Source organism: Gymnoscopelus microlampas (assembly GCF_963454915.1).
Source record: "Gymnoscopelus microlampas genome assembly, chromosome: 1".
Taxonomy (NCBI): domain Eukaryota; kingdom Metazoa; phylum Chordata; class Actinopteri; order Myctophiformes; family Myctophidae; genus Gymnoscopelus; species Gymnoscopelus microlampas.
In genome coordinates this window covers 56059204-56078659 of record NC_139962.1, presented here as the reverse complement: position 1 = coordinate 56078659, position 19456 = coordinate 56059204, and the positions used below count along the sequence as shown (strand labels likewise).

The 19456-nt window shown below is 42.1% G+C and overlaps 1 protein-coding gene across 1 annotated transcript; it reads left to right on the top strand.

Moving 5' to 3' along the window:
- Positions 1-1730: 1730 nt before the first annotated feature.
- Positions 1731-18601, top strand: ap3s2 (adaptor related protein complex 3 subunit sigma 2). Its single transcript, XM_084061684.1, has 6 exons — positions 1731-1912; positions 8270-8361; positions 9336-9447; positions 11590-11661; positions 13358-13465; positions 18036-18601. Exons 1-6 carry the CDS (start codon positions 1844-1846, stop codon positions 18159-18161), a joined length of 579 nt encoding a protein of 192 aa, XP_083917810.1. The 5' UTR covers positions 1731-1843; the 3' UTR covers positions 18162-18601.
- The last annotated feature ends 855 nt before the right edge of the window (positions 18602-19456 follow it).

Below are 19456 nucleotides of genomic sequence, written 5' to 3'. Positions count from 1 at the left end.
GGAGAATAACACAAAAAGATGTAGGCTACTTGAATCAAATACAAATGGAAAAAGCGGCACTCCAAAATAAAGGATGCAAGACTGGCTCAGATACACATTCTCATTTATTGCATCCTTTACTTTGGAGTGCCGCTTTTTTACACTTGGGTGGTATTTGATTCAAGTGATACCTATAGCTGAGCACCCACCAGTGGTGTAAAGTAACTAAGTACATTTACTCAAGTACTGTACTTAAGTACAATTTTGAGGTACTTTTACTTTACTGGAGTATTTCCAGTTTTCAGTACTTTTACTTCTACTCCACTACATCTTAGAGGCACATTTTGTACTTTTACCCCACTACAATTATTTGAAAACTTACTTTGCAGACATACATTATTACATTATAAAACACACATTAGTCACTTCAGCCCTATTTTATACCTAGGCTATTTGAAAATAGCCGATGGATGCCACTCGTTGCGAGCTTGTAGATCTGCTATTTTCAAACATTTTTGTACTTTTACTTTTGGTACTTTAAGTACATTTTGGTACCGATACTTTTGTACTTTTACTCAAGTAAATTCTGAATTCCGGACGTTTACTTGTAACAGAGTACTTCTACATTGCAATATTGATACTTTTACTTAAGTAAAACATTTGAGTACTTTTTTCCACCAGCGATGGAGATGTGTTTTCCTCGCACCAGCAAAACTTGTGTATTGCTAGTACCCTCTAGCGGTACATCACGGTATTTCACACAGACAAAGAAATCAGAAATGTGGCTGCATTGTTGGTTGTGTACTTTGTCTTGTACACACAGCAAGGTTTGACGTATATATCAAACTGAATGAATGAATGAATTCTTTATTTTGAACATGTTTAAAAATAAGTAAAAAAAAAAAAATGCAATAAATTGCAATACAGCCTCTCAGGCAACAACAAAACTATTAACACCCACAACATATTTAATTTACGCCCATATTTACAGTATGGGCGTAGAGACATACTTACAGTATGGGCGCAGAGACATACATTACAATTTCATTTTACATGTCTCGTTCTAGCTGTTGAATACTGTACAACCCTCGTAGACGTATTTATGATTCTGAAGTTTTCAATCTCCGAGAGTTGTAGGGTTCACCCCCCATGGACACAGGGGCTTTCAGCACTATACCCTGTAGACACTCCAAACATGTACAAATTGAAAATGAAGGTGCTTACCCCCACGCCCCAATTGTTAACTGTCTCTACGTGGTAGTTGTTTAATGTAATAATCCATATCTTTCAATAAAGAAGTGTTTTAATGCCGTCTGTGGCCGATTCTGTCCGAAGTTCCCAATGGGTGGTAGTGACGCGCCCATCTGGTGAAAGCCGGAATTACACTCAATGTAAACAGGAAGTAAACGAGGGTGAAAAAATGGCGTTGGGCCACAGACGGCATTAAAACACTTCTTTATTGAAAGATATGGATTATTGCATTAAACTACTACCCCGTAGCGAGAGTTAACATTTGGAGTGTGGGGGTATAAGCACCTTTATTTTCAATTTGTACATGTGTTGGGGTATAGTGCTGAAAATCCCTGTGTCCATGGTGGTTAACCCTACAACTCTCGTAGATTGAAAACGTCAGAATCATAAATACGTCTACGAGAGTTGTATTCTACAGCTACGAGTGACCGCTGTTTGAGGTCGGACCACTGAGAGCGGAGCCACAAGCGGAAAGACAACGGAAGTACTCGACGATTACATCCGGCAGCTGGTAGACAGACAGGTCAACATTAGCATTAGCAGCGAAGCTAACAGATTATTATCCTCTTAAAAAAAAAAAAACATCACCATTTGAAAACAGCATCTTGTAAAGATGATCAAAGCCATTCTGATATTCAACAACCACGGGAAACCTCGGTTGATCAGATTCTATCAGTATTTCGTAAGTATTTTACAACTGTTTGTCTTCATAACCTAGATAATAGGCTCTATGCACAGCAGCCATATTATCACTTCCTTCACAGATGTTACCAATGAATATAGTGTTGCACAGTGGTTCTCAGACTTTTCAATTTCCACGACCCCCATAACTCTGAGTGTCCAAATGGAACCAAATGGACCCGTAAGGGTCCATTTGGTTCCATTTGGACACTCTCAGAGTTACACACCCGTAAGGAGCCATTTGGAAACCCCTTAAGGAACCATGAGTGTCCCAGGACCCACATTTTTGTCCCACTGGTGAAACAGAGTGTTTCCAGTGAGCCAACAGCACCCTGACTCTCATCTGTTTGACCAGAATGGAACAGAGCCTTCATTACTACTATCATTCTGGTAACACCTGTGAATGTCTTCAAATATGGCTGCTGTGCATAGAGCCTATGAGGAACTTATATATATTCCACTAGTTTTTTTGGGCTAACTACTGTAAGCTGCGATCAGTTCACTAGTACAGTGGTTCTCAAAGTGGGGTCCGGGGACCCCCAGGGGTCCTTGAGGGAGTTCCAGGGGGTCCCCAGCTAAATGAGATAGTTAGGAAATAGGAACCAAATGGACCCTTATGGGTCTGTAACTCAGAGAGTGTACAAATGGAACCAAATGGACGGGTCCATTTGGTTCCATTTGAACACTCTCAGAGTTACATTAACATTGGTTTTACAATATAAATTGGGGTCCCAGAGACAGAAAGGCCATTAAATGGGGGTCCATAGCCTAATGCATGTCAAACTGAGGGGTCCTTGAAATTAAAATGGTTGAAAATCACTGTTAGAGCCGTAAAAAAAATCTTCCCTTGTGGGGGTCCCTGGAATAACTTTTCAAATGGGGGTCTGCGGGACAATAAGTGTCAATTTGGGGGTCCTTGACATGAAAAGGTTTGAGAACCACTGCACTAGTACACATTTATACCAACACTATTGTTCAACAATGACTTGCTATTATAAACCTCAATTAAATATAAATATGTTAAACGGTAGTGTGAACAATAAAATAGCCAAAGGCTTTGGTTCTAAACAGTGACCAGAAATGGGGAAATACCACACAAAACCACACAGTAGGCAGGAGTACAAAAAGTCAATGCTCGTTTATTCAACCTAAAATCTAATAAAAAGACAGGGCAGTGACTTTTGAGGGGAATGCAAATAGTTCAATGGCCAACTTTTCAAAAGGGGGGGAGTGTCTTCAGAGTCGTCCACTTAGTTCCATAAAGCACTGTAAGATACAGAGTCAGTTAGTGCCACAGGTTCCAGGATAACATCCCATTCAAACATTCAAATGTCCGTTGCCAGTAACATCCAATGGTAGCAGTAAAGTGTCTTGTGCCAGGAATATCCAACTACAGTAGTGCAAGTGGCAATACATGGGTTTGTACTTCCCTTTCCATTGGGGTTCAGTTGGTTCCTGCCTGAGGCCCGTCCTCCCTCCTCTGTCCTTGCTGGGGGTCTGTGCACGTCCGTGGTTTCAACAAAAACTAGCTTCTTCTGCAGCAGTGGCCTTTTTATAGCAGAGCCTACCAGCCTGGCACCAATTGCAGCCTGCAACAGTGATTAGCTCCTGCCCTGCACCTTTCCAATTGGGGAGGAGTCCTGCATGCTGAGCTATTACAGCATTAGACTGGCTTTCAAATCACTGCAACTCAAAATAACATATTAAAGTCAAGAAAACATGCACACAACGTCAAAAATAATACAAGCCAGCTAAATAAATAGTCTGTGACAAATACATTTCTGTACAAAATAAGTGGTTATTGCTGTCACCTTTACACATTTAAGTTGACAATTAATCACTCAAATAATAGTGATTAAGGATTTATTGTGTGTTTTGGGCATTGAACATATGAATCTAAAATTCTGTTTGCCTTTTAAGCTTCGTAATCAAAGATTGCTCAGAGCAGATATATGACAAATAACTTAAATATACAAAGACAATATTGACATATTTAATAACTTTATACATGTAAAACATGTAAAACAAAAAAGCAGAAATAGCTGATCTTGTAGATCAGCTATTTCTGCTTTTTTAATATTTGAAAATGTGTGAAAATGTTTCGACATGGAAACGATTATGACGATTATGCAAAAATAATTGCGATTAGACGATTATGTAATAACTAGAGTTTCGGGGGGCTACGCCCCCCTCAACCCCAGCCGCGCACGGGGCCCAGCGTGGCCGTGTGTATATTGGGGGACCCAAATCGCCGGAGTGAAACTGTGTTTTTTTGAAAAAGGAAAAAATTTGAAGAAATAATATTTGTTATGTTTCAGGGGGTCCACAGGGGGTCCGCGGACCCCCTGATGGTCCACTGACCCCCTGTGGAGTGTTGGGACGCGCAGGGACACCCCTGGAACATTGCGGACCATTTCAGTGTTTTTTTTTTTTTCATGAAGGTGGTTGCTTGTTTCTGGCGCAGGCTGTGCAAACCTGGCAACCCAGCGCATGCTGCCGCACGTTTAAGTGGCGTAGCGTCATGAGGGTCAGTGGGGCCGTGGCTCGGTCAGTGAAGACCCTGTAGTGCGGATGATATGTGGCATAGAGGGGCAGATTGTAAATCCACAGAGGAAACATCCGTGGGCTACCATTGGTTCAGCGATGTGTGCGGTCGCCCTGCGGCCCCTCCTCCTCCACCAATGTGCAGTATTGAGAGCCCTGACGTCACAACAATTGGAGCGATGGGCACTGCACTGTGGTTGGTTAGGGTACACCTAGGGCCCAGGTAGAAGCCAGTTAAAGCCTGCATGGGCAAACCCAGTTAGGACCCGCCTTGGTCCCACATAAACATGGCTAGTTGGGGCCCACCTAAGGGCCAGGTAGAAGCTACTTATAGCCTGCATGGGCATCGCAGTTGGGACTGAAGTGGATGGCGCTGACATTGCTGACATGGGGTCCATATGGTTTAGCCCACCTTGAAACCATATGGGAACTACGCTGGCATGCTGGCTGTAATGCAAACGCTGCATCATACCTGCAGTGTGTAGTTTGATGTTGTGTGTGTAGCAGATATACCTGCAGTGTGTAGATCAATGTCCATAGGAAAGTCAATGCCCAGCAGTGTTTTTTTTCCCCAGCAGAGTTTCTAGTGTCTCTGTGTCTCTCTGGAAGAGGTTGCACATGAACTCTGCAGCCGCACTGAGGCGCTCCAACACAAACACTCTGACATTAAGCTGCTTCACACAACAAACATCAGCACCACGCTGCTGTTTGTCCAAAAGACACAATATCTCCTCTCCCACCGACGTCATGTGTTCATTTATCGACAGCCGTACAGACTCCTTTTGACACATTTTACGTCGTTTATCCAGCTCTCACTGACTCTCCACATCGGGCTGTTATTTTGCTGCGATCAAGTCAACGATGTGAGAGATTAGCTATCACAGACGGACGGACAGGGGGTGAAACATAGTCTTGCGCCATGCCTTTCGGCCTGGCGGAGACAATAAAAAACCGAAAGTAAGGGAAATGGCCATTTCTGCAACAGAAGTAGTCAATAAACTATGCTATGAAAACATGGGCCACATTGGCAAAGAATGTAAGAAAGAGGCAATCATGTAGAAAATAGCCGATCTCCAAGCGTACAAAGCCTCTGAACGTGAGGCGTTTCGAGCTTGTAGATCGGCTATTTTCACAATATTTACTTGTGGAACGGAGTCAAACAGAATGGGGGGGTCCCAGATCAAGTACGTGTATTGGGGGGGGGGGGGGGGGGGGGGGGGGGCGGCGTGAAAGGGTTGATAAACACTGCTGTAATCGGAGCTAAATTATCTGAAATTACTACATGAGCATAATGCAGCGTAACATGCGTTGCACGGGGCGGTCCTGCCATTACGTTAGTTACTGTAGTTGCTGTGGAGCTACATAGTTCTCCAGAAGACACACACAAACATACAGCATGTACAATGGACGAACTGAGCAGCAATATAGACATTCACCACACGAACGTGCATTGTTGACAAAGTGATAGCACAGCCGCTGCAGGCATGACAACCAGGTTAGCGTTAGCGACATGGCAGCTATCACAGCGCCCTGTCCGTCGTGCTGCAACTGCCTGTGACGGCTACAGCAGTAACAGCAAGCTGTCTGCGATGCCATTGTCTGGAGACTGCTGTTAGCGTGACACGACCAATGAGAGTGAGCGCTGTAGTTGTTGCTAAGATACGGTGGCGTCTCTGCCCCATAGCTTGTAGATCTCTCACACATGATTGGCGTAGGCTGCGTTGCCAGGTCTGACTTTGTGTGTAAGCAATGGGCGGCTTATTTTTGCGCGCCTTTGGGCTCGTTTGCATTGTGCGCACGGCAGCGCTTGTTTAGCGTACGTCAGCGCGACGTGGCAACGGACGTGGCAACGTGAAAGGTGATTGGCTGGTGAAAGGAAACACCCGACGTTACACCAGAAATGGTGCCTGGAGAAAATGGTGACCAAAAAAAAAGTTTGGAAAAAAAGGAAAAAAACCCCGCAGCGGCTGGCTGCTGTTGTGGTGATGAGGTCGTGCGCACGGTAAACGGTACGAAGCTGGCTCCCCTTCCGTTTTGTCCGACATTTGGTGAGTAGAATTAATTATGTTGCGCGGTGGAAAAGGTGTAGTGAACAGTGAGATGTCCCCTACGCGAGGCGTAAATTCAGCGCGGCCGCCGTGGCGAGTCAGTAGGCGACATGTGGTCTGGCGGTGCGTTGTTTATTCGATAACAGAGCTGTGGGGTGTCGCCACCGAGGGTGCGGAAGTTGCTCGCCATTTATATAGTTAGATTGTGACAGGCCTATTTTGCTGATAAATATTGGTCCCTTGTTGCCGATCTGCGATCAGAAGACATTTGAGGGGACATTTTGACTCTTTGCCACCAATACTGTGTATATCTGTGATGGATACAGGATATGTGGGCACTATGGGGACGTCTGGGCACCTCAATGTAAAATTGGCTATTTTGTCCAAAATGTAAAAAAAAGTCATTACCGTATTTTCCGCACTATAAGGCGCACCGTCAGTGCGCCTTATAGTGCGGATGCGCCTTATAATCCGATGCGCCTTATATATGTATGAATATTGGTTCCCTTGGTTTCCGCACTATAAGGCGCACCGTCAGTGCGCCTTATAGTGCGAATGCGCCTTATAATGCGGTGCGCCCTATATATGAAAATAATACATTTATTGAAGGTGCGCCTTATACTCAGATGCGCCTTATAGTGCGGAAAATACGGTAAGTCATTTAATCCGTCAACTTCTTGTTTATGCCCAAAAATGACTGGATATACAGGTTTGGTTAGCTTGGTTAACCCCTCCCTCCGGAAATCTCATTTAATCAAATGCAAATGAGATCTCCGGAAGGGGGGGGGGGGGGGTTTACCAGACTAAGGTTTTGTAGCAAAAAATATTAGACCTTAATTGTCGAATGCTTGCATGTTCCAATCATGTATACTTAACTTTACTTAAGACCAGTTTTCAAATATATATTTTTTAACACTTTGAACAAAATAGCCAATTTTACATCGAGGTGCCCAGATGTCCCTAATAGTGCCCACCTATCCTGTGGCTGCGTTCCCTATCTGCTACCTAAATATTGTCTTCCAGTGTCTTTGACATTAAATACTGTATAATAGCCTGTTGTACCTGACAGTATAAACCTGTATATTAGACCGTACTTCACAATGATGTTATTATTGTGGCAGTTCAGCTGTGTTAACATTACAGGAGAGAGAACATAATCATGACAGATTGGAGTGGTGATGTCACAGTGAGGACATAGTATACCGGCAGAAGATGGGGGTTTTAAAACTGTAGAGTGTACGTTTTTCAGGCCAAGGACCCCTTGGCTGAGAGAGAGAGATGAAGCAGGGACCCCCACTATATACATACTGTATAAAATTGTGTTGGAGATTAAACTAACTTTCTTCATATTAAAATGATTTGTTTCATTGACTTGTTTGACAGCACTGTCATCTGTGTTGTGTAAATTATTGTTTTTTGTTAAATTTTGTATATATTATTTTCTCTATTAATATGTTGGATTCATGTTGATGTGTATTTTGAGACATTACACCTCTTAAACCCTCAATACTTGGTAAACTTGGCTCTGTCTGCTCTTTAACAAACGTCTTTGCCGGAAAAAGCAGGCGTTTTGTTTTGGCTAATGTTCCCCTCAGAATAAGGATGCGAGGGTTCAAGTGGTTAATGTTAAAAAAACAATAGCTAAAACAAAAAATAATAATAATCCTATCAGTTGTCACTCTGAGGACCCCCTAGGGGTCCCGGACCCCCTGTTGAAGACCCCTGGTGTGCTTCATTGTTCTCTCTGTACCTTTGTCTCCCGCCAGGCGGAGGAGCTCCAGCAGCAGATCATCAGGGAGACGTTTCATCTGGTGTCCAAGAGAGACGACAACGTCTGCAACTTCCTGGAGGGAGGAAGGTGAGCGCCGTGGGGTGTAGTAGAGCAGTGGTTCTCAAACCTTTTTCACGTCAAGCACCCCCAAAAACAATGTATTTGGCCGTGGACCCCCCCCCCCCCCCCCCAACTGAAAATATTTTGTGCCAGAGACCCCCAGAAGAGAGGACTTATGTAAAAAAAAAAAAAAAATCAAAATGATTCTACATTTTCCAAAAAATATAAATATTTTTCCATTTCTTTCAAAAATAGCAGATCTACAAGCTCGCAGCGTGGCACGAAGTGACGCGCTGTGAGCTTTTAGATCTGCAATTTTTGGATAGCCAACTTATACATGGATAAAGTGGTTAAAATTATTGTGATGCTACATTAAGTTAACTCCTTTAGCTGGGGACCCCCTGGAACCCCCCCAAGCCAAGGACCCCCCCTGGGGGACCCCACTTTGAGAACGTGAGCTTGTAGATTGGCTATTTTCAATTGTTGTATTATTTGACAATTTGGCCTATGTTTTACCAGTTTTAAGTATAGTTTGTACTTTTGCTGCAGTAATGGTCTTTTTTTCCCTTTAAAAAATAGTATTTTAGTATTTGAAAAGTCATCTGGGGACCCCCCCCAAATCATGCGGGTACCCCCTGGGGGTCCCGACCCACAGATTGAGAACCACTGGCATAAATTGTGTCCCATCACAGTGAAATTAGTTTGGGGTCAATTTGCTATTTACCAGGTTGCATATCCTACATAGCCTACTCCAAAATGTCTGATTCTGGTTATTGTTACAACCATGATGATTCTTGTGAATCCGGCAAGTTTCTTCAAGTAGTTCTTGGAATAATTTGTTTGGTATGTGCATGTTTTATTCTAAAATGGTGAAACTAAGCTATACAGCACTCGATTGTGCATTTGATTATGCGGGGGAACAATTAGCGCAATTTATTAATTCATTTTTAATTAAATAAAAACAGATGTGATTTTCACAGTTCTCATCCTTTTGCTTTCAGTCTCATCGGTGGATCTGACTACAAGCTGATCTACCGGCACTACGCCACGCTCTACTTTGTCTTCTGTGTGGACTCGTCTGAGAGCGAGCTAGGAATTCTAGACCTCATTCAGGTGAGCTGCCTGCAGTTATTGATCTGGAAATCATTTGTCTTTGTCATCTTATGTAGATATTGATATGTGTACTGTACGTATTGTTTACTAGGGAGTAGGGATGCAACGGTTTATATGAGACGTATATCGGTATCGTCCAATATTCAACCTTGTTTACTGCCATCTGTGTCTCTGCAGATCAGATGCCATTCACATGGATTAAAGTTCTCAGTGGCCACGTTTGATTTCAGTCATTTACATACCATAGAAGTCAGCATGTCATCTATGGAAGCATGCCATTCACCTAAAATAGGCCATCTGCAAGCTTTGCGCTGTGACATGTTGAGATAACTTGTGTCCAAGAGTTTTGCCCAAGGGTGGCACTAGAGCAGGGGTGGGCAACTTTGATGCAGGAGAGGGCCACTATATTTCCACACTCATTCCAGAGGGCCACATTGCATATACTGTTCCAAACGCGTCGCAGTGAGACGCGTTTTGAGCTTGTAGATCGGCTATTTTTGCTATTTTTGAATTGGAATCCTGATCTACAAGCTGGAATCCTGATCTACAAGCTCAAAACGCATCGCAGTGCGACGCATTTTAAGCTTGTAGAACTGCTTTTTTTGCTATTTTTGAATTGGAATCCTGATTGCATGTTTGCAATTGTAACAGCTGAAATCAATAATATATCAGTATTCTGATATTAAGCTGTGGGCCGCATTAGGTGAAGGTGGGGGCCGCATGTGGCCCCCGGGCCGCCAGTTGCCCATGTATGCAATAGAGGAAGGGCCAGGATACCAATAGCGTTCATCCTGGCTGAGAGTATCAAGTTTTATGACAATCCATATTCATGAAATATTGTCAGTGCAGTTTGACATTTTGGCCAGAGGATGGTGCTAGAGCAAAGGCCATTGTGTCACCAAAATAAATATGGGCCATGATACTCAAGGGAACATGAGGGTTAATTCTCAATAAAGATCTTATAACATTCTAGATCTAAGGTTCTAACTCCACCCCCCTCCAAGTCCACCAAAGGGGGGTGGAGTTAGCTCCAATAACCACATATTCCACAGTATTCATGTTGGCAAATAAGTTATTAATACTGGTGAAGCAGTCTGCAGCACTCAACAACCACCCTTAATACTTTATTTACAGAGCTCCCCCAGGGGTCTGTACCTGGTCTCCAACCTTTTTCCCCGCTTAATCACCTTGCCAATAATAGCCGATCTACAAGCTCACAATTCATCGCGCTCACAACGCGTTTCAAAGCATTTTTATACATTTGGAAACTTGTGAAATGGGACATTCTGCAAAATGAGTACTTTTACTTTCAGTACTTAAGTATATTTTAATGCGAATACTTTTGCACTTTTACTCAAGTACATTTTTGAATACCGAACTTTTATTTGTAACAGAGTACTTCTACGTTGTGGTATTGGTGCTTCTACTTAAGTACAAAATGTGAGTACCTCTTCCACCATGACCTGAAGAGAACGGACACTATCAATGACCCTTGAACTCTGACCTGATGCACTGTTGTGAAAACACATCTGCTGATATGTGTGTCAGTTATCAGGGAGGAGATTCTGAATCTAATCTCACACACCTAGTAATGTGTGCAAGGTTTACCTTTACGTCATTTCAAGGATGAACTTCGCTTTTGGGGCATAACGTAAACCTTGTATTTCCAAAAAAAACTTTACTTTTCAGGAAATGGGAACATTTGCTATCCAATGAAGTTATTATTTAGTAACAACACAAGCTCTTGTTGATATTTTTTTTCATTGGTCGACCGTGGTTCCCTATTTTGGGCATGTGAAATGTAAATGCGCACTTGTTTTAGGGGCATTAATTTATGTAAAAACATAAAAAAAGATGACATGACGATACAAGGTAGTCTGCCTGACGGCGATCATATCATTGTTGTTGGGACAGAAACCTCTTATCTCCATATTCTAACTTTATGTGTTTTTTCGTAAATGAATGCCCTAGTTGATCATCAAATAACATGAAAGTATCCAAAATAGCAGATTTACGAGCTCGGGGTTTGTCATTGTGGGCTAATCTGATCTGGAATGTGTGTAATTCTACCACAGTGAAGCCAAAGGTGAATTTCCTTGTGTTATAACGCATGATGATGAGTATGTTCTTATTCTCTTCCAGGTGTTTGTGGAAACTCTGGATAAATGCTTTGAAAATGTCTGCGAGTTGGACCTAATCTTCCACATGGACAAGGTGAGAGGAAATTGATGTTTGGATGTTTTTTTTTATGGGATACCTGTCATGAGCTGGCATCAAACTAAGCCTTAGGGGTAAATTGTGTCCTAGCCGTCCATATGAAGGCTACAGTACTTCCACGTCAGATGTACTGTAATAGGGGTCAAATGTCCCAGTTTTGGACATATGAGGTTTCCACCTGACAAAGACGATATTCAGGGGACACGCTACTCCGTCCCCATCTCTCTACAATACTGTGACCTAGATGTGTTGTTGGGAGGGGCTGAATCTGACGTGTGTACGCGCCATCTTGATTCAATTTCCCCGGCAGGAAATTGTTCTCACATGGCGCGGGGAGGATTAGAGAGCGGAGAGCAGAGTGGAAGTCAACACACTGACATTCACAGAGAGAACAGATACCCTGTGGTTCCTCTTCCACGGAGACACATGCACACATGGTTTTAACACAAATAAACTCTACCACATGGACAAAGTCCACCTTTACCACTACTGTACTGTAGGTGTGTTTTAGAGTGTAGCAGACAGGTGGACTGAAGTATTTATGTTTAAAGAGAGCATTTATTACTGCTAATCTTTAACCTATTAAGACCAGGTGTCATTTTTTGTATTTCTTTGGCTATAAAAAAATAGCAGATATACAAGCTTGTAGATCTGCTATTTTCTTTAGAAAAATCGTGAAAATGTGTGCAAATCTTTGAATGTATATATATATTTTTAAGCAAACATTTGTAACTCAAATCTTTGCTTATGGGGGTCCCTGGAACAACATCTTTTGAGAGGGCGGTCCGTGGCCAAATAGATATAATTTTAGGAGTTCCTTGACATGAAAAAGGTCTTAAGCACCACTGATTATAGCAACATACGTTTTTTCAGAAAACTGAGGATTTATGAGACATTTGTAGAATCCCACAGAAGCAAAGATTTGAGTTACAAATGTTCGCTTTAAAAATATATATATTCAAAGATTTGCACAAAGTTTCACGATTTTTCAAAAAATAATTTGCACACATTTTCAAGATTGTTCAAAAATAGCAGATCTACAAGCTTGTAGCGCGGCACTCGGTGCTGCGCTACAAGCTTGTATATCTGCTATTTTTGAATAGCCAAAGTGTAAAATAATGCTTTTTAGCTCAAATGAAAAAGTGACACAGATGAGGTTGAAATGGGTTAATAAAAATAACATACATTTTCAGGTGGGTTGTCAATTTCATCCAATCGTGAGAGAGTACCCATTTATCAGCTTCCATTTTGTGGTGTTCCAGTTTGTCATACCTTACATACAACATAACCAATTCCACTTGTTCATCGTGTATCATGACGAGTTCTCTGTCCTGATTGGATAAAACTGGTATCCTGTCCTGACCATGCTTTTACTGTTAAGTAGGTTTAATAAAGAGCTGGAGAGACGGGGGACCCCTGTTACTGAACAGACACACTATAATGATTACTATCAGAATATAGAGCTATGTAACACCAAAATATATAATTTACACCAATCGTTCCCAAACCTTTCAACCCCCCAAACTGGGGACCCCCCACCCTGACAAACACTTGGAATTGTAGGCATTACATTTAGTTTGACTCCACAGATAAACATTGTGAAAATAGCCGAACTACAAGCTCACAACGCCTCACACTGGTATGGGTACATCTGTAATTTACATCTAATCCATGTGTTTCTGGTGTGTTTCAGGTCCATTACATCCTGCAGGAGGTGGTGATGGGAGGCATGGTTCTGGAGACCAACATGAATGAGATCGTGGCCCAGGTGGAGCTGCAGAACCGCATGGAGAAGTCTGAGGTAGGCCCTGACACAATGCCATACTAAAGCGCAATACACACTCAGAAATTCTCCTGGTTTGGAAACTCTTCCCGAACTCATGGATTAAAGTTCTCAGCCGCCACGACTGATTTCAATCATTTGAATTCCATAGAAGTCAGCATGTCTTCTATGAAAGCGCGTCACCATAGACTTTAAAAAAGAATGGACAAAGCCACACCATTGGTTTCTACGGACGTAAATGAAGCTGATTGCTCAGGAATTTCAAATCCGCAATCTTTCTATATCGTGTCATATCCTGCGCAATGCAACCAGACCAATATTGGTTGGGTAGCTTGTCAATCAAGAGCGGGGGCAGGGAATGAATGCTATTGGTTGTGTAGCTTGTCAATCAAATCATCCGTCCTAGAGCATAGCCTACTTTATCGTCAATTTTAAAATAAATGGGACCATCATTTACCAAAACACATATCATGATGATTGAAAGAAGACTAGCGACTGGAAGCATAGTATTTATGACAATGTTTATTGAGGTAAGAAAATCAAGTCTAAAGTTCGTCAAAAACCCATCCACTTGCATTGAGACAAATTCTTTCTGACACCAGCAGGGGTAAAACAGCGAAACTACAGGCCATTCATATGAACTGTCACTTGAACTCACTTCCTATATAGACTCAATTTACAACTCTCAAGCTGGCCCATTGCGTGTCACGCAGCGAGAATAGGCTATCCGCAAGCGTACAACATTGTTGTTTAGGAAACAGCGTGTGTGTGTGTGTGTGTGTGTGTGTGTGTGTGTGTGTGTGTGTGTGTGTGTGTGTGTGTGTGTGTGTGTGTGTGTGTGTGTGTGTGTGTGTGTGTGTGTGTGTGTGTGTGTGTGTGGGGGTTCACAAATCCCATAAAAGGACACATTTTTTCAGTCGTGAGATTTTATTTAGCTTTAATCCACGAGAAGGCTAAAGGTGCTCAGGTCAAGCACTGTGTAAACAACTGTCATTCAAGATTAACCTAATTTGAGCACAGCCCCCTCTGCTCAACATAAATACCATCAAACTTCAAATAATTCATCAAACTATTTTTGGACAAAAGAGCTTCAAACTGCTGATGGTTGAATCAGTACAGCTCCACAAACAAACTCCTCTGTGATTGTCAAACATGCATCAGCAGCACACAAATAAATATGACCAAATTGAGCCTCATGAGTCATGTGACTGTGCTTATAAAAGACGGCAAATGACTTCACTTTGTCTTTTAGTTGACTGTGAAAAATCTCCTATAAAAGGTCCCTGATTGTCTCTCCTTCGCAGTTATGACATGTAATGAGATGAAGTGGGGCCCATGCTATAGGTGCTACTGCTAACGCACAGCAAGGTGTTTACTGCAGTGGTTCTCAAACTTTTTCATGTCTAGGAGCCCCAAAATGATTGATTATGTATTTGGCTGCGGACCCCCATCTCAAAAATATTTTGTGCCAGGGATTATTCAAAAATGGCAGATATACAAGCTCATAGCGCTGGTACCCCCCGAAGGACTCCTGGGGTCCCTCGGGGACTTGTTTCCATTGTGGTCCTATGTATTCAATTTATCAACATAACGTAGCATACAAAATGAACACAATAATACATGTCATCAACAAATACAAACACTATGTACAAAAGAGATGGGAGAATAACATTGACCTCCCCTTGTGGTCTCCTGATACTGTAAGTGTTTTTTTCAGGCCAATTTTGAAAGAAACCAGTGTTACGTAACCTTTAATGGATGGTGTCAGGGCATTCCACATGTTGGTGGCAGAGCAGTAGAATGAGAACTTTCCCATGTTTGTTCTATATGTGGGTGGTACCAGATCATGGTCGCTCCCTCTAGTGTTGTGGGTGTGGGTGTCACTCACTTTGGAGAAGTAGTTTGACATGTTTGAGGGTACTGAGGAGAGAGACAGCGGCTGCCAGGCACAGATAGATCACCTTATATTTAATATTATTATTATTATTAATACATTTTTGAACCCCCAAATGATCTGGCAGGCCAAATTGGCTGGTAGTTAGATATCCCTATGCTAGAGGAAGGCCCAAGGGGTCACCAACATCTTTTCATGATATCGTTGCTGTCGGGCACAAACCTCTTTTTTAATGTTTCTTTCCGTAAATTAATTCCCTACTTCGTCATACTGTACTGTCACACAAAAGTAGGAAAAATAGCCGATCTGCAACGTATTTTGTAGCTTGTAGATCTGCTATTGTTTTTTTTATTTGAATCCTGAAAAGTAACAAGTTGTACACCCGACGGAGCCGAGATGTTGTTTTGGGACCGCAGTGGTGGGTGGACAGGCTGACCCACATCCCCATCCTAAAAGAACAAAAACAACAACAATGGGACACAAGAAACATAAAAGTAAACCATAAAAGCCACAAACTGTTCCTAAAAATAACCCAGTATGGCTGCAGTCATCTTTACACCAAAGGCTTGTTTTCTTTTGCCAAGTAACCTGAAGGTGAATTGCAACCACATTCTCACTCACTACTGACTCAGTGGGTGAGGTGATAAATACGCTTTTGTATGAGAGGAGCCTCTGACCGCACAGCAGCAGTAAGAACTTAACATGTCATTGTTGTCGGGCAGAAACCTCCTATCTCCATGTTCAAACTTTTTGTGTTTTTTCGGAATATTATATATTTAGTGCCAAGTAAATAAAATAAAAATTGCCCAGAGTGAAAGGTACTTTTCTTTTATCTTACCTTTTTTAAGTGGTCACAGAATATTTATCTTTAGTATGATTGGGGGAAAAAAACATTTTCACCGCAACTTGCCTTTCACTTTCACATTGAAAACGGCATGTCTCCCCAAAATTGCAGCGGGAAAAAAGCAACTCGAGTTACAGCTGATTTACTGCAGACGCTAACCAGGAAGCAGATGGAGCATAAAATGTTGTGATCACCTGATCTCTAGATCTCTCTGCCTCGGAGCGCCATCTAGTGGTAAACACTGAAAACACAGTTTGGACGTATTTTCCGTCAATGGCACCCTGGGCAAATGAAGAATTGGACGGATTATACGCCAATGGCACAGAATGAGTTAACGCCCACTTGATCATGCCACGGCGTCACACAAAAGTATCAAAAGTAGCAGATCTACAAGCTCGCTTCGAGCTTGTAGATCTGTTACTTTTGCCATTTTTGAATCCTGCAAAATAACAGTTTTGGACATATGAGGTTTCCACCCGACAGACGATGTCACACGACCGCTACATTAACATGAATCTTTGTTAGTAGACTTTCATTCAGCCTTTCCAATATGATAATAATATCACAATTTTATATATTGCCTACCAGCACAGTATGTCCAAAACCGGTACTTTCCGGAAAAGAACCTTCCAAAGGACCCAAAGTAGTAATTAGTTAGCCACCAGCCCTTGTTAATACTTTTCATTGGTTTAATAATTATAAAAACCCACAGACAGACTAATAAATAAGTATTGAACTCGCCAACTCTTTTCCAGTAAATTTCCAATGATGCCACTCACATTAAATTCTTACTATGCTTACAATTATTACCTCAAGAAACCCACACGTGTAACAAAATCACAAAAGTAAAGTCCATGAATAATGTTATGTGGAATAAAGTGGGATGACACAGGAAAAAAGTATTGAACACACCCAAGAAAAAGCTGTATACCAAGGCAAAGGCACCGGCTGTAATTGTAAGTAGTTCTACCTCCTATCTGAGCGGTATTGTTGCTCATTATCAAAATGAAATATTCCACAATATTCAATATTCCACATACAATTATTAATGGACTTTACTTTTGTGGATTTTTTGAGTAATACCAATGACTGTAGAATTGTGAATAGCATCTTTGGAAATACAGTAAGTTGTCTGGGATAGAAAAAAAGTTGCATCATTCAATGCTTATTTTCGTGTGTGTGTGTGTGTGTGTGTGTGTGTGTGTGTGTGTGTGTGTGTGTGTGTGTGTGTGTGTGTGTGTGTGTGTGTGTGTGTGTGTGTGTGTGTGTGTGTGTGTGTGTGTGTGTGTGTGTGTGTGTGTGTGACGCTGTAGTATGAGCAAGTAGGCCGTTAATTTACGAAAAAAGGTTAAAATATGGAGATAAGAGGTTTCTGCCCGACAGCAACGAGATTTATATATCGTTGCTGTCCGGCAGAAACCAGCTAACTCCATTTTGACGCTCTTGCATTTTTTTCCCCATAAATCAGTGCTATTGAACACCCTTTACGTCTGTGTGTCGGTAAAAAAAAATGGAACCAATGAAAAGTATTAGAAAGCGCTTCTGACAAAAGCAGCTAACTCCATTGGATCCTGACTCCAGGCTCCACCCCCTTTTGACCTCCAACCTCATTGTGAGCTTGGAGGTCCATTCAGCTGTTCTTATCAATGATGAACAAAACCTCCTAACTCCACTTTTTGTTTTGTTTCTTTCATTTCCTGAAAAATGAACATTTTGGAGTTAGCTGGTTTCTGCCGGACAGCAGAGATATATAAAAGCTCACAAAGACACAACGATCAATTGATCAATAAAAGTGTCTCATACAGGTTATAATAATGTGCTTTTTTTCTCCTCTTCTTCTGGGTCTTCAGGGCGGTCTGTCTGCAGCCCCAGCGAGGGCCGTCTCCGCTGTGAAGAACATGAACCTTCCAGAGATGCCTCGTAACATCAGCCTGGGAGACCTCAATATCAAAGTGCCCAGCCTCTCCCCTTTCTGACCAGGGGGGCGGGGGTCCGGTGTGTCTCGGGGGGGGGGGCCTACCTGGGTGCATTCAGGGTATGGGGGGGGACATGGGAGCCAATTAGAGGGGGGAGGTTCTTGCTGTATATATATATTAGTGCTGGAAGGCTGAAATACTACTGAGATGATGTTCTGTCCTTAAATACAGACGGCAGTAACGATGTTATTTTTGTCGAATCTCCATTCTCATGATGTCACTGTACAGTAAGTGTTTCCCTGGGAAGCAAAAATAAGTATCGAATCAAAATGATCCAGCAGACAGTCTAAACCAGGGGTCTTCAACAGGGGGTCTGGGATTTCTAGGGGGTTCTAAGAGTTACTACAGGGGGTCCGCCAAATCTTTGTGTGATAAGATTTTTTGTTTTACATTAACCACTTGAACCCTCGCGTCCCTTTTCTGAGGAGAACTTTAGCCAAAAATAGCAGATCTACAAGCCCACAACGGCTCGCGCTGCGAGCCGTTGTGGGCTTGTAGATCGGCTATTTTCGGCAAGGAGGTTTGGAGTAGAGGGAAAAAAGAGCAGACCAAGTAAAAATGTGGTCTGAAATGTCAGGTTTTCTAAGTATTGACAGTTTAAGTGGTTAAATATCTGAAAATACAAATGAACATGAATCCAAAATACACTGATGACAAACAAGTCTATGAAGCCATCTATGAAATCTATGAAAATGTTTAACCTGCAACACAATTTTATACAATATGTTGTGGGTGGGGGTCCCTGCTTCATCTCTCTCTCAGCTGAGGGATCCTTGGCTGAAAAACGTTGAAGACCCCTGGTCTAAACGTCTAAAGAACTTTTTCTTGGTTTCATTCCTCTCGTCGTTACTGCTCTTTGTCTTTGCAGGACAAAGACACCTGGGCAGAGACCAGCCCAGGTGTGCTATTATTAGGTATTATAAATATGTTTTTAAGTTTGTTTTGGGTATGTATACTTTTGAACCACGACAGCTTACTTCTCTCAGCCGTGCATTCCGTCCCATGCTGCCATGTTTGTTGTTTGTTTGTTTTTAATTCCTATGGGAGATGAGCTGTGTGTATGTCAATTTTGAGTTCTGCTGTATGAAAGTTACAGGATTACTCCAGTTTTGGGATTTGCACAACGTTGTAAAGATTTATGCTGCAGCAGCATAAAAAAAAGAGTAATAATGTCCATGTGTTTTCCTTTATTTTGATGGCGTGTTTGCATTTTCTGTTAGCATTTCTGTAGTTGGGGTGTTTATGGCGGTCCATCATTAATCGATGATGACTTCATATCTCTGAGGGTGTATAGG

Bases quoted from the DNA above. Each gene is read 5' to 3' on its own strand.
- ap3s2 (XM_084061684.1), top strand. From the start codon at position 1,844: ATGATCAAAGCCATTCTGATATTCAACAACCACGGGAAACCTCGGTTG. The intron at 1,913-8,269 runs GTAAGTATTTTA...GTCTCCCGCCAG, and splicing joins TCAGATTCTATCAGTATTTC to GCGGAGGAGCTCCAGCAGCA. The intron at 11,662-13,357 runs GTGAGAGGAAAT...GGTGTGTTTCAG, and splicing joins TAATCTTCCACATGGACAAG to GTCCATTACATCCTGCAGGA.